Source organism: Nannospalax galili, unplaced genomic scaffold (assembly GCF_000622305.1).
Source record: "Nannospalax galili isolate Female #2095 unplaced genomic scaffold, S.galili_v1.0 scaffold591, whole genome shotgun sequence".
NCBI classification, from domain to species: domain Eukaryota; kingdom Metazoa; phylum Chordata; class Mammalia; order Rodentia; family Spalacidae; genus Nannospalax; species Nannospalax galili.
In genome coordinates, this window is record NW_008330926.1 from 1,708,614 (window position 1) to 1,722,799 (window position 14,186).

Sequence of the window (14,186 nt, forward strand, 5' to 3'; positions counted from 1 at the left end):
AAAGCTTTGTCACAGATGGTTCTGAAGAGGAAGCCAACCAGGGACAAAATAGAAGGGAGGTCACCTCAGAACTGGCCAGCAGTTCACCCTCACCATCCTTCCACAGGCTCTGACACCCGCCTAGAAGAGAGCACTGCAGACACAGCTGTGTCACCAGGACCATAGCCATCCAGACCACATCTCTGTATCTCCACCGCCAGAGACTGGCCTGAGCCAAAGTACATACAGCAGTGGGAGACCCAAACCTCCCCCTTGAAAGATGCCACAGAGGCCTGGAGGAGACCACATGTCGCTTCATCTGCTCACAGTGGACAGAGTCCAGTTACAGTGTCACTGTCCCTCCCAAAGCCCAACTTTCTGTGGCTTCAGTGTCCTAAGCATGGTGACCACATCATAAAGGCCTCCCAGGATGCAGGGTCTACCCACTCACCCCGCATACCCACATAATGTGTGTGGGGTGTGCTCTTTGGCACAGCACCCTCAGGTGTGCAGATCAAGGGAGGAGGCCTCTATGTAAATGCACTTTCTTCCCTCCCAGGTTCAGGACAGAGCTAGGTACACTACTCTCCTTTTTGTCCCTTTGATTGCCTATGTCTTATATGTGCATCTTTGCCATTGTAAATAACAGCCTTTTTTGTTTCTGTCCCTGGCATGCTTACGTCAGAGACTGCTAAGGTGCGTGAAGTGGTCAGCAGTCCAGTTTAGGACCCTGTCACATAGGCAGGTCGCCCAGCCTCCAGCCCTGTCAAGCTCCAAGAACCCCCTCTACAGCTTAGGCCTTCTCTTGTCAGAGGTACCTGCAGGGAGATGCTTACCCCACCTACACCCACCCCTTCCCCACTTACCCCATAGAAACCAATATATCAGGTACGGAGTTCAATACAGACCCCAGGAAAGGTGTGGGAGATTGGAGTGCCAGAATCCCTGAGTTAAGCCAGGGCCCTTCCCCGGGGGCCACCACAGATTGTTCCATCACCATATCCTCACTCCATTCCCCACTAATGAGCATACACACTGTGCTAGGTGTATATATACATATATATATAAATATATATAATATATAAAATATAGATATGAAAATGACTGTTTTGCTGTTAAGATAATGTATACTCTTATTTTCTTCCTTTCATGGTTAAGATTTTTTTTTTTTTAAGAAAAGTTAAATATTCTTCAATTACGGTTGTGTGTGTCATTCTTAGACTGCTGTGATAGAGGGTGCTAAGGCTATTGGTTGTGAGACTGGTCAAGACTAGATAGAGGGAACCGGGGGAAGCTACCTCCCACCCCATACCAGGCCTTCCCACTCCCTGCCACCCCCCCCCCAAGTTTCACCTGGGTATGCTCTTGACAGTTGGACTACAAGTAGCCCAAACCCAAAAAGATGTTGTGGTCACTTCACACAAAGGAGCAGCAATCTCATGAGCTACCCACCTTCAGGTGCAAAACTTGAGGTCACCTCAGGCCTGGCCAGTTTTTCACTGTCCTCCTCCCTCCCCCTCCCACAGATATGGTGGGAGCACCAGAGGTTTAGAGAACCTGGCAGGGATAACTGGGGAGGCCATGATGGCTGATGGTGCACCTTAATATACTCAGTGTTGGGACTTTAAGCAATAGGAGGTGCCCCTGGTGACAGCAGCCACTGCTGAGGCAGTGAGTCCAGCAGAGACAGCAATAACAGGCAGAGGTGATAGGATGTGGAGCAAGGGCCCAAAGATGAGAGGCATCAATGCATCTTTGCCAGATGTTCCCAATAGGTTGAGTGGACTCCCCAGAAGCCTTAACGAAGTACTAAAAGGCAGGCCCTGGGAACCCCTACTCTGGGTGTCCCCAATTTCAAATTGCTGACCCACTGTGTTTAATGTTTGACCTTTGCTATGAAGATATGGATACAGAATCCTCCCCGGAGCATCTGCATATCTAAAAACAGCCTTGGCCGCTTGCAAACCAGACAACCGTGTGGGCTGGAGATAAGCAGAAGGGAATGCTAGAGGATGGGCCTGGCCCTCTCCTTCCTCCCACACTGTGCTGACTGACCCCATCCAGTAGCAGCTAACTTCTGAGTCCTAAAGCTGCACACAGGCTGGCAGAGAGCATGCTCTCCAGATTGGGGGAGTGGGAAGCACTCACTGAGGAGCTGGGGCAATGGCCCTGGCTCTCACCAGAAGCACAGTTCATCCCCAACCAAGCCATGAAGTGATTCAGGCCATCACTCTGCCATTTGTAGCCATGTTACAGAAGACAGACTCAGGAGTCCAAATGTTCCAAGTAGTGCTGGAACAATTTTCAAACAACATTGCAGCAATAGATTATGTAACTGGTTCATGATCTCTCCCTAGGGAGACAGGGACAATGTGTTTCTGTGGCCCAGCCTGTGGAAGGCTAGGTGGGGAAAGCTGTGGCCTCCTCCTCTCTGAGCTTGGCCTTGACAGGATCTCTGGGCAACATCAGTTCCTGGATCATGGTGTATGCTGGACATTGTGGGTCAAAGCAATTTTTCTGAAAGAAGAAAAAAAGAAAGCTGACAAGAGAGATTAGTGCTAGGAGAGAGCAGGAGGGGGCGGGGCGGGCGAGGTTTGGGGAACATGTGGCTGCAGAGAGCCACAGTCAGGTTATGGCAGACCTGCCTCAGAACAGGGAGACAGCAGCAACCAAGAGCTCCAGGGACTCACCGCCAAAGACAATGATAGCAGCCCCATGGGACCCTTGGACGAAGCTTTGGGCTTGGAGACCTGCACCTGGTACTGCACTGCGGTGAGGAAGCCGTCCAGCCCCACCTCTGTGATGCGGTTTCCTGAAAGGAGGTACAGACAGTGGCCTTGGACACCATACCTGGCAGCCAGTCCCCTCTCCCTAGATTTAACAGCTGGGACTGCCTTTCCCCACTAGCCCTTCATCCCACTCTGCTTTCTTTAACCCTTCTCCTCACTGCCCTTTTCCCTTGTGATGCCCTTCCCACCTGGCGTGCTTACTCATCTCACTACTGTTTGGGATCCCCTCTCTGATACAGTACCTCCCCTCAGCCCCAGGCTCATGGACCTGACAACATCATGCCCAACTATTGGCCAACCAGGAGCTGGAGTGGGCACCCCCTAGTGGGATGGAGCCCAGGCATCCCTGGGGCAGAGGCAGGGGAGGTTGGTAAACATACTGAAGAGGTTGAGGTGCAAAAGGACCTTGTTCCCAGGCATGAAAACCTTCCCATCATGGTGCTCCACGGGCTCCAGGAGCGGGTTAACCATCTCTGTAGCTTCACCAACCAGCTACTAAAGCAAAACATAATTGCAGCAGAGAAGAGGGGAGCTGGTCAACAGGCTCATTCATTCAACATACAGGTTTTGAGTGCCAGCTATAATCGAGTCTATCCTAGGTGGTGGGGGCACAAAAACAAATCAGCCCATACCCTCAAGTTTCCCGGTGTTGGGGAGCCAGACAATAAAACAGGAATGTGGTGTGGCATGGCCCCTGAAAACAGTACTATGGGAGTGCTCCCTGGGGCGGGGTGCTGGGGTGTACATCTAGCCCAGTCTTGAAAGAGGCAGTCTGGGAACTGAAGTTCAGAGGATGAGGAAAAGTGTTCCAAGTAAAGAACACAGCAAGTGCAAAGGCTCTTGAGCCAGGAGTCAGCACCAGTACTAGGGCTTTAATAGGGATTCCTAACTCTTCCACGAGGGGAGCAGACTGAAGACAATGAGGAACTAATTAATGGCCCTGTGAGAAGTAGCAGCATGCTCAAGACAGAGGTGAAGACTAAGGCAGGAATTGAAAACGACCCTGCTTCTGTCTGACTTGCTCTTCTGTCAGTTTGTGTAGGGTGCCAGGAAAGACTCCTAAAAGAACAGGGCCCCTTCCCTGCTAGGAGAATGTGACAGGGTTGTGTGGGTTTTCCAACGGACAGGACAGAGACCAGGCAGGTGACAGGATGGAGGACTGGGGGAATTAGAACTAGAAGTTGTTCCAGGATGGTTTCCTAAGGAGCAGGTTGAGTCACAAGGAAAAGTGGGGGAGGATCTGAAGCCTTGCTTGGTGCAGTACCATGACTCAGAGTGCTTTGAGGGGCAGAAGGAAGCTTTGTTTCGGCAACTATCAGGCTGATGCTGGAGGGGCTAGTGATGAGCTGCTGGCCTCCAAGGACACAGCCTCAGTTGGACAGCAGATCCAAATTGGGGCCACTCCTAGACAAGGAAAAGAGGCCTGCCAAGTTGGAAGGGGAACAGGGAGCAGTGAGTGTTAGTCCCCCAGTAAGCACAGGTCACGGAGGGCTCATGTGTACCCTGGAGTGGGTATCTGCAGAGAAGCAGCTGCCACAGCAGAGAGCTGGATGGCGCAGTACCAAGTGCCTGTGCCCCTCTGCTCTACGTGTGCCTCACCTCTGACTCCAAGAGGCTGCTGTGCTTCTCTTTGCTCCCGATCTTCATCCCTTTTACCTTACTCATCTTCTGCTCAGGGATGGTCGCCTCTGGGGCCAGAAGAGGAGCCAGAATGCACAGAGCAGACCCCTGACACCACCCAGACTCCCCGGAGAAAAGGTGCTTGGTATGGAAGAGACTCCATGAATTCTGAGTGTTTGGGGAACATAGCTACAAGGAGCCTCCACCCAGCTGAGAGGCTCCTTTTCTGAGGACAGGGCCATGGAGGCCTAGTCCTGAGAAACAGGATAGTGTGTCACAACATCTGGGCTAAGTGGAGTATCACTTAGAAACAAGGCCCAGGGAGAGACATGACCAAGACCAGCTCCTGGCAGACACAGCCAGCCCACAAACTCCTGCACCTTGCCCAAGACCCTCCCTTCCTTCACATGGGGAAGGTTCCCCTCAGAAGGGAAGGGAAGGTTCCCCTCACACTTACTCCCCTTGCTGAACTTTGTGGTATCTTCTTTCTTAGGGGTTCCTTGTGTGGGCGACTGCCCAGATCCTGACTTCTCCTCCTTCTTTATCACTTCCTATGAAGGATATGAGAAGGCAGATGGACATCATGCCTTCTGAAGGGAGAGTGTGATGGCTCTGTGCCTGAGGGGACCTTCAGAGGCCATGTACTCCAAGGAAGCTCCGCTCCTGTTCATTCAGGGCCCAAGGCTCCCTTCCCCGCAAGCACACCTACCCCTGGCTTCTTTTTCTTGCTCAGGCCCTTAGGGGTTTTCATTGTCTGCATCTTTTCTTGCTTGTCCACCGATGCGACACTGCTGATCCCCACCATCTGAGACTTCTCACGGTCCATTTTGGAGTCCACGTGTCGGGAGGTAGAGGGCTGTGCTCACAAAGGGGAGGGTGTGGAGGAAGCAGCTAAAGCCTGTCCTCAGGCTGGGGAGCAGTTAGACTGACAGCACAGCATGTACCACCCATCTCCCTGGGTAGACACTCAAGCAACTGGTATGGGACCAAGTGGTTGTTGGCAAGGATGAGCTAGGGACTCAGACACTCCTCAGGGGAAAAATAGCTTGCTTTATTTATTGTCGTACCTGGGATCAAACCCAGGGCCTTATGTGTGGTAGACAAACACCGTACTACTACACCACACCTCCAGCCTATGAGTCTTAGAGCCAGGCTAGCTTTGAACTACTCTTCTTGCCTCTGCCTACCCACTGACAAGGTTTACCAGACCAAGCCATCATGCCTAGCCAGCATTTTATTGAGCTAAGTTCTGGGCAGTATTCTAAATGAATTGTATTAACTCACTAATGGCCTCAGTTCTGTGAAAAGGGAACAATTATCCCTGCTTAGTTGAGGGAAGTGAGGCATAGTGGCCAGTAATGTGTTCAAGGTTATACACGTTAATATGGATGGGTGTAATTTCCAGCCAGGTGACTCCAGCAAGTAGACGCTAGTGGCCACAGAGAGGCTCTGCAGTTTGTGCACCACGTGGCAAACACTAGGTCTGCAAAAGTCGAGGAGGGGCAAACAGTAGACAGAAATTGGAGGCCAGGCCGGCAGGCGGAAAAACATCACCTGTAAAGCAAGTGCTCACTTGTCCAGGACCCGGTGGTGGCTCCTCACCGAATGCAACCGCTCCTGTGACCCTTTCACCAGCAGGAGGCGTCTACGCTCCACCACCTCCGTGTGAGTCAGCTCGAAGGGGCGCAGAACCTGTGCAAGGCAGCCGCTGGCTGTCAAGACAACTGGGTCCCACTGGACCATCCGGACCACCTCTGTCCTGCCTGTGGGCTTACCCACCTCAGCCAGCTTCAATGCGCCCTTGTCCTGAATGCGGTTGTGCGACAGGGACAGCCAGAGAAGGGAACGGTTAAGCCGCAGGCCCTGCGGAGTTGGAGGGACTCGTGAGATGGCAAGCAGCTGGTCCCAGGCAGCCACACCCTGCCACTCATGCCCGTACATCCGCGATGTAACCCGCGCCTTGATCCCCGATGTGGTTGAATGCCAGGTTCAGCGAAACGAGGGTCCGGTTGCAGCTGTGCAACGTGGACAGTGCCTGGCCTAGGAGCTGCGCCCCACGGTCGTCAATATTGTTGTTCCTCAAAGACAAGTGAAAGATCCTGGAACAGCGGGGAGGAGAACTGGTGCTCCTGGACACTAGCAGCAATCTGGGAAATTTAAGGTCAGTGGGGTTCCATCTAATCTAAAGGGGCTGGGATTGAAGGTGCTTGGGACCAAACAAAGGTGGGCACTAAAGATGACTTGGAATGGCGGACAGGCCAGGAAAGGAAAGTAAGGTCGAGGAATCTCACGTGCTCTCCAACGCCACGAGCTTATGATAGGACTGCTCCGGAAGAGGATTCCCCTCCAGAGACACCTTCCTGAGAGCGGGAGGGGGGTCTAAGAGCCTAGAGGTACCACTGAGGACAAGCAAGCCCTTCCACTTGAGCCATTCCCCACCTCCACAGCCCCCACACTGCCTCAGAGCATGTGTCCCAGGCCCTTCTCTCCTGCTGACTTGAGTTCCTGCCAGATAGGAATGGTATCTTATCAATCCCTACACTGGGCGGTGGAACTTGGAAAATACTCTCCAAGGAGAGAGAAGGTGGTCAGACTGATGAAGCGAATAGGTGGGGCCTCAGGTGGAAACCCACCATGCAACTGACAGCCTCATTTCCATACTGATGCCAGCCCAGGCTTACAGGTGATGGTTCTTGCTAGCTCTGTACCCAATTGCTTCCCACTAACATGCACCATCTAGGCTGCCCAGGCACTGGGGGCTGACCACTCCTGACCTGAGTGTGGATGAGCAGAGAGGCAAGAGGGTGATGAAAGTGGTCAGGGTCTCATCCGTCAGCCCCACATTCCACAAGCTGGTATTAGAAACACAGAAACATCTTGACCACATCTCCTACTGGAAGCCCCTTCCCACAGTCCCCCACCCCAGACATGCCCTCCATTGTGTCTTTAGAGAGGCCTCTGCCTCTCTCAACCCAGTAGGAGGCTCATCTCCCTCACTGCCCCTCACTTGATGGCCTGCAGCTGGCTGAGGGAAGGCAGGCATTTGGAGAAGATACCCAGAATCCGATCCTCAACCTTCCAACCTGGGAAGAGAGAAAGAAGCCTGGTAGATAAAAAGCAGGGTGGAGGGGGCAGTCGGGGGAAGTGGTTGGGTGGGATGGAGGCAGATGAGGCGGGATGGCGCTCACCACGGATATAGATCTCCTTCACTGCCTTGTCCTCCTGCTCCAGCTCCACCTGGATGGTGGGCCGGTAGAACGAGTATTTGCTCTCTAGGCTGTTGAGGCTGCAGGATGCCGACAGCTGCTGGTCATCTAGAGGGCCGGGAGCAGCAGGAGGGGGCAGGGTGCAAGAAGCCGGGGTTGGATCCCACCCCAGCCCACTGTGGAAGTCGAGGCTGGGCAGGCTGTGGCTCACCTTGGGTGGGTTTTTCTGACATGGAGGCTGAAGGGACAAAGGTCGGCCGGGGCCGAGTGACAACTTTAGGGAAGTCCCTGTAGCCTGAGCGGGTGCAGAGCTCAGTGAAGTCAATCTCCAGGATCCCTGTGCACTGGTACTCCTCTGCAGGGGTGGCAGCAGGGTGAGGGCCCCACCCCCCACGCCTCCACACACCACCCTAACACCACCACCAGTTCCTGCCAGGCAGTCTGCAGCAGGACTTCCTGCTCACAACGGCCCCTCCTAGAAGCTACCCTTGCTAAGACTAGTAATGAAAACACTGGAGAGGAACAGGTAGGAAAGCAAGAGCTCATAGAAAGGAACTTTCTGGCAGTACTGTTGAGGTTACCCTGAGAAAGAACCCTTTTGCAAAGGACCCAGGTTCTGTTCCTAGCATCCACATGGCGGCTAATAACTGTCCATAACTCCAGTTCCAGAGGATCCTATGCCCTCTTCTGGCCTCCACAGGCATTGCACACATGGTGCATTACATACATGCAGGCAAAACACTCATACAATAAAAGTAATTAATTTTTTTAAAAAAGACTTCTGACAAATCCCCTTTTTCACTTAGTTCAAGTTGGGGAGTTATATCACTTGCAACAAAGCCACAGCCCTACTTATATGACTTCAATTATTTTCTTTTCAAATAGGATGTAAATTCCACCAGAGCAGAAGGCTCAGACAAGGGCAGCCTTTGGCAGTTGTTGGATAAGTATCTATAAAGCTCTGCACAAAGACCCTTCTGGCAGCCCCCTAACACCACATCTTCCCATCACCTGCAGAGCTGTCCTCTCAACGCTTTAGTATCAGCATCACAAAACAATGTGGGTTTTTTAAGGCCAACCTGTGATGAGTTTGTCATGGTGACATATACCCTTAATCCCAACACTGGAGGCAGAGGCTGGCAGATCCTGTGAGTTCGAGGCCAGCCTGATCTACACAGCAACATCCAGGCCAGCTGGGGCTACAGAGAGACCCTGTCTTTTTTTTAAAAAAAAAAAAAAAAAAAAAAAAAAAACGCCCTGGAACTCCTTCGGACTAAGTGAGCAGTGTTTAGAGGTGAAAACAGCCACAGCCCAGAGGTTGGATTCCTCACCCCGCCTCTAGCATACCAGGATTTTTGGGCTCCTCCTCGCCCACAGGCGGCAGGGCAGTTGCTGTCTTCTCCTTCGCACCGCGATCCCCCTTCTTGGTCACTGCACCAGATGACTTCTGGGTCCCAGGACGAGGAGTCCGGGGTGAAGTCCCCGGAGCATTTGGTTCGTTTGACATACTGGGTGGCTCTGGGACCCTCGAGTGAGCAAGAAGGTGAGACAAGACTCTGGGTCTTACCCTGAGGATCTCCGTTCGGCGTCCACCCACCGGATCCCATCCGCCAGCCACAAGCGTGACTAGGGGATCTTGTGCGTTCCTCTCCGGGACAACCGATCTTCGGTGGGCGGGCCGGCGACCAGTACAACTGCCGAGGCAAGTGGAGCAGCGCGGGCGGAGCTAGTGGGCGGGGATTGCCCGGCCAGGCCAAGTGGAGTCTGTGGCAGCCTAATACCCAGAAATGGGGCCCTCAAAGGGAGATGTGCGCATCCTAGAGCACAGGGGCAGGCACCAGGTAATCCGTACTCATGAGAAGCTGAGCCGTGGAGATGGTGGCCGTCAGAGGACGGACACTAGGAAGGGAGAGTCCAGATCCACTCTCTAGGTCCCACCCACCACCCTAAGTAAGGACAGAGGGCATAGGGTAAGGGCCCAGACAGCCTGCTCAGATTGGGATGGGTGTCTCTTCACCCCAGACTACTTGCTCGTACTGGAACTGCTCAATTTCTCTTCACGTCTATTCAACTTCAGCTAATGAGTTGATCTAAGAGGTCACATCCTTGAGAATCTGTTAATCCAACTCCTGATGGTTCTGCTCTGCTGGAACCATTTGAGTCGTCTTCCAGCCTAACACCCCAACCGGTACCACACATGGACCCCAGCCCCTTCAAGCCTTTGTGTTGTCCCCCTACAGAAAGGCCACCCTTTGGGAAAGTCTGAAACCTAGGCTCTGGGAGGCACTGGTTCAGAGCAAGTGTCCGTGTTTATCAGAGTATTACTGTTACTTAAATTCATTCAGTCACTCGGTTTTGAGGGGAACATTTATTAAGTGCCTACCAAGCGCCACGGGGAACCAAAAGTGAGGATACACACAGGAGTCCTACCCTCAAAGAGCTTACAAACTAGGTTAATAATACAGTAATACATGGAAAGAACACACCAGAGTGCTGCCTGGCACATCTGCCTTCTGCGGGGACCTGGGGAAGGAACACAGCTCCATCAACTAGGAAGCATGTAAAGGACAAACGGGGGTCAGCAAGCAACTAGGGAAAGTTGAGCTCAGTGTGCTGGTTAGTTTTTGTTATCACAAACTAAAGTCACCCAAGAAGTGGTGGAGCCTCAACTGAGGAATTTCCTCCACCAGACTAATCTGTGGGCATATCTGTAGGGCATTTTCTTGATTGCTAATTAATACAGGAGAGCCCAGCACACTGTGGGTAGTGCCATCCCTGGGCAGGTGGGGCTGGGTTGTGCAAGCCAGGGGAAGCAAGCCAATAAGCAGAGTTCCTCCACAGTCTGAGCTTCGGTTCGGTCTCGAGTTCCTGGCTTGGCTTCCCTCAGTAATGGATTGTGACCTGGTAGTTGAGAGTTGCTTTTGGTCATGATGTTTATCACACCAACAGAATGCGAACTAGAACACTCAGAAGTGCCAACCTCTGGAGTGGGAAGAAGAGTGACAGACAGCCTCCCAGAAGAGTAAAGTGGTACAGAAGGGGCAGGCAGCAAGGCTACTGAGACACAGAAGGTTTGACAGTTGTGTGTGGCCCAAGAGCAAAAGGGAGACCAACACCACAGGCAGGGAACAACCTACCACTGTCAAGATGAAAGGTGACTATGTGAGAGGAGCAGCCGGTGAGGGGGCTGCTGCTAGTGCTAATTAGGGTTGGTTGCTTTCTGACTACAAGGTACGTGTGAGGGGAGAACCTGTTCCTAGTACTCTCAGAAGCCAGCCTAGGGCATGCACACAGAAAAGGTACTCAACACACATTTTTTAAAAATCAATCTGTAATCACACTTAATAGAACATTTAACCCACCAGTTTATGTACACAGGGCCCTGGGGGCCTCAGGGAAGAGTGGATTCAGGAAAGGGTACCAGACACTTTGCCAACCAGTGTCTCCCCTCTTGGAAGCTCAGAGCCAAGTGTCAGTCTCTCTGTTCACTTCCCTCATCAAATGTGCTTATGTTTATGGCCTGTTGGTCCACTCCCTGCTCCTGGCAGGATACAGAGGCACTGTCCCAGCCTTGGGAAGCTGCCATACCATCCTGGCTCCTCAGCGGTCCTGGAGCTGAAGTGGAGGTGATGGAGGATGCCGTACTGGAGGCAAGTCATAGTGTCCTGGGATGTGGCTGTTCTTGGGTGAGTCATAGTGGCCAGGGGGCAGGAGTGGAGGCTGGGAACCCACAGACTCTCCATCTGGTGCCAGAAGGGACAGGATGATAAAGAGCCAGGGTCCCCTGGTTCTCCTCCCTCTCCAACCTCTTCTGCCCAAAGAAAAGTGTATAGCAATACATGTGTGCAGGCTGGCTACCACCTGGATGAGCAAGCCCATCTGCTTCTCAGCTACCTCCACCTTTCTTTCCCCTGACTTGTTCTTCACTTTTCTAGGTACTAACTCCACCCCTCAGGGTCTCTACAAACACCATTTCAAGTCTTCAGCCTTCAGATGAGAAACAGACTGTAGAAACAGGGCAACATCCCCAATATCATGCCCAGTTTGAGCTCAGATCACCCCAAGACCTTGTTCTTGCCGCATCATGCCACCATTTCACCGTTTCACTCTCTTCCTTCCCTTTCCTCTCCCTACCTCCCACATCCCAGTCCCTTCCAGCCCCTGTGGAGGAAAGGGAGGGCTCACCATGGCTCAGGGGGCTGGGCTGCTCGTAGGTGCCGCTGTCTCTGTGTGGCTGAGGGTGCCGCTGCTGGCTGTCATGGAAATGAAGAGGCTGCCTGGGAGGAGATCCTGAGGGAGGGCCTTTCATCTCCACATAGCTGCTCTCTCGGAATTCCCCTGGCAGGTCAGGCAGGTCTCGGATGGTGGCATAGGGGTTTTCACTGCTCAAGGACATCACACTGGCCCCCAGCCCCTCTTCAGAGATGGGCCCTAAGAATCAAGTAAAGAAATCAGGCTCCTTGGAGGCACTGGCTTCTTGACTCAGCTCAACCCCTCCCTCCTTGTCTCTGTACTCATACCTTTATTAAAGAACGGGCCTTGGCCATTCCTGTGGCTGTAGCTACAGCTATAACTTCGGTCTAGATGGCTGGTGCCTGAGAGGCAAAACCAAGTCAGACCTCTGGTTCCTTCCTGGACTCTGAATTTGGCCCTCCCTCTCCCTTCTTAACAAGACGAACTGATGGGTGCTGGACACACCTACCTCTCCAAGGCCTCCAGGCACCTACCTCTGTCATGGGGCTCTCGGCGGTGTTTCCAGTCAGCAGGCAGCGTGGCATGGTTGTCAGGCCCGTGAGCTCTGCCTGGCCGCTCAGGCACCTGGAGGTTGGCAAAGAGCTGACTGCCTGGAACCTGACCGGGAGTGACACCTCAGGGACAGTACAGGCAAGTTCAGGGCTTTCCTGAGAACTGGCTCTGAGCCCCCTCACCCACCAAGCACACCCCTCATCGCACTGACCTTGTTAGGGGGTAGGGGGTTAGGAGAGCACTGAGACAGCGTGTGGTAGCTGGGGTTGGAGTAGTAGTGACTGTAGCTCGGAGGGACATCTGTAGAACAGACAGGTACGAGGCAGCTCAGAGCCAGGCTGGAGGCCTAAGACAGACGCTTGGTCCCAGAAGAGCTGCGCCTCCCCTCTTCCACCTCACATAACCAGGAGCACCTTACTGACCACTCACCTGGCATGATATACTCGGAGCCATCCAGCCTCCCAGTGCTGTAAGCCACTGCCAAGTGCTGGTGTTCTTTGCCCTTTTGCCAATGGCGGTAGCCAATGAACAGTGCCACCAGGGCCACCACAAGGGTCCCTAGCACTGTAATGCCAATCACTGCACCCAGTGAGTTATACGCTACAGGAGAGGTGGGCATTATGGTGAAGGGCTCCTGGCTTCCTGTGTGAGACGGAGAGGACACTGAGAAGAGGACACTGAGAGAGGACACGGGGAGGACTCTGATGGTAAATCTGGGTGCATTTTGAGAGAGACAGGCATGGTATAAGGGTCTTGGGTCCCAGTACCCTGGGGAAAATGAGGGCCAAGGAGTCCAAGAACTCACCAATCTTACAGGGTGTACCACTGTGTCCTGGGGGACATATACACACCCCAGTCTCTGGGTGGCACTTCTCTCCAGGACCACACTGGCAAAGCTGAGAACAGTTAACACCAAACACCCCTGGGGGGCAGCCTAGAAAGAGCCAAGGAGGTCACTATTGGTCATGGGGCCAGCATGCTGCAACCCTCTCTTGAGTCAGGGGCATCAAGTTCCCTTTCTCTTGGTACCTTCCAAGCAATGGGGTCCAGTCCAGCCTGGGGTGCAGGCACAGCTCCCATCCTGGGGGTGGCAGGTTCCACCATGGTGACACTGACAGGGCTGGGTACATTTGGTTCCCCAGAAACCTGGGGGACATGCTATAGGAGACAGGGGGCCTGTTGGGCAGGGCTGAGCCATCCCCTCCTGGATAACTCTCAGTCCTCAGCATCTCTGAAGTCTTCAGTTCTGAAGGGTATCTCCACACTGATGACTCAAATGCTTACCTCCAGACCATCTTGACACTGAACTGCAGACTCACTGCCTACTCAATATCTTCACTTCACTCCCTAACAACCACTTCCAAATAATGTGCCCAGTGCCGGAGAACCAGAGACTTCCCAACAACCCTGAAGATCTTAGCTCTGGGCTTGTTTTTTCTGTTTTCAAACACTGGCCTCCTGTCTGGGTGCTGTGATTACAGGTGTGTTGCTATCACACTTGGTCTAATATATCATTTGTGTGTGTGTGTGTGTGTGTATGTGTGTGTGTGACAGTAGCAAATAATCTAATAGTAAATGCTACCAAGTTCTATGAAAAAAAATTCATCAAAATCACTTTCTTTATACCCTGCCTGCTGGGAAATTTAATCTAGCCTTTTAAAGACTAACAACTTCTTGCTTCCTTCCTCCTTTTCAAAATCTGCTTTACTTGGCGTTTTGTCTTTTCTTGATCTTCATATAGATAGGAGACATTAAAGGCAATGTAAGAAAGATGTTAAGCTCACTTAGATAGTCCCTCACCCATTCACATACATACAATCCTAACTGGACTCAGGGGTTTATGAAA

General features: G+C 52.6%; 3 protein-coding genes across 34 annotated transcripts in view; 1 reads left to right on the top strand and 2 right to left on the bottom strand.

Moving 5' to 3' along the window:
• Arhgef11 (Rho guanine nucleotide exchange factor 11) overlaps window positions 1-1,174 on the top strand; it is a 133,554-nt gene extending 132,380 nt beyond the window's left edge. For all 16 annotated transcript variants that reach the window (XM_017803546.2, XM_017803550.2, XM_029556508.1 and 13 more), the window contains one exon: window positions 107-1,174. In XM_017803546.2, coding sequence (XP_017659035.1) covers window positions 107-165 — 59 coding nt within the window. In that variant the 3' untranslated portion in view covers window positions 166-1,174. The remainder of the gene's footprint in view (window positions 1-106) is intronic.
• Window positions 1,175-1,846: 672 nt separating this feature from the next.
• Lrrc71 (leucine rich repeat containing 71) lies at window positions 1,847-9,291 on the bottom strand. 7 transcript variants are annotated; one of them, XM_029556537.1, is made up of 15 exons: window positions 8,942-9,291; window positions 7,806-7,949; window positions 7,580-7,702; window positions 7,396-7,471; window positions 7,163-7,240; window positions 6,680-6,748; window positions 6,328-6,487; window positions 6,168-6,251; window positions 5,991-6,080; window positions 5,098-5,244; window positions 4,846-4,939; window positions 4,368-4,456; window positions 3,149-3,260; window positions 2,670-2,791; window positions 1,847-2,496 (listed from the first exon to the last, which is right to left on the bottom strand). In XM_029556537.1, exons 1-15 carry the CDS (start codon window positions 9,099-9,101, stop codon window positions 2,380-2,382), a joined length of 1,665 nt encoding a protein of 554 aa, XP_029412397.1. In that variant the 5' UTR covers window positions 9,102-9,291; the 3' UTR covers window positions 1,847-2,379. The 7 variants fall into 7 exon arrangements, 3 of the variants coding, with proteins under 3 accessions (XP_029412397.1, XP_017658819.1, XP_029412403.1); XM_017803330.2 differs by having other exon boundaries at window positions 7,577-7,702; XM_029556543.1 differs by lacking the exon at window positions 6,680-6,748 and having other exon boundaries at window positions 7,577-7,702.
• A 657-nt stretch (window positions 9,292-9,948) lies between these two features.
• The window catches only part of Pear1 (platelet endothelial aggregation receptor 1), a 20,579-nt gene continuing 16,341 nt past the window's right edge, over window positions 9,949-14,186 (bottom strand). For 6 of the 11 annotated variants that reach the window (XM_029556567.1, XM_029556564.1, XM_029556556.1 and 3 more), the window contains 8 exons: window positions 13,370-13,498; window positions 13,146-13,274; window positions 12,770-12,982; window positions 12,552-12,640; window positions 12,322-12,445; window positions 12,115-12,189; window positions 11,780-12,025; window positions 9,949-11,405 (listed from right to left, as the gene is read on the bottom strand). In XM_029556567.1, coding sequence (XP_029412427.1) covers window positions 11,092-11,405; window positions 11,780-12,025; window positions 12,115-12,189; window positions 12,322-12,445; window positions 12,552-12,640; window positions 12,770-12,982; window positions 13,146-13,274; window positions 13,370-13,498 — 1,319 coding nt within the window. In that variant the 3' untranslated portion in view covers window positions 9,949-11,091. The remainder of the gene's footprint in view (window positions 11,406-11,779; window positions 12,026-12,114; window positions 12,190-12,321; window positions 12,446-12,551; window positions 12,641-12,769; window positions 12,983-13,145; window positions 13,275-13,369; window positions 13,499-14,186) is intronic. The other 5 variants (XM_029556568.1, XM_017803573.2, XM_029556571.1 and 2 more) reach the window with 5 other exon arrangements.

Bases quoted from the DNA above. Each gene is read 5' to 3' on its own strand.
- Lrrc71 (XM_017803330.2), bottom strand. From the start codon at position 9,101: ATGTCAAACGAACCAAATGCTCCGGGGACTTCACCCCGGACTCCTCGT. The intron at 6,081-6,167 runs GTGGGTAAGCCC...TGCCTTGCACAG, and splicing joins GCGCATTGAAGCTGGCTGAG to GTTCTGCGCCCCTTCGAGCT. The intron at 5,245-5,990 runs GTGAGGAGCCAC...TTGTGAGCACAG, and splicing joins CACAGGAGCGGTTGCATTCG to CCCTCTACCTCCCGACACGT.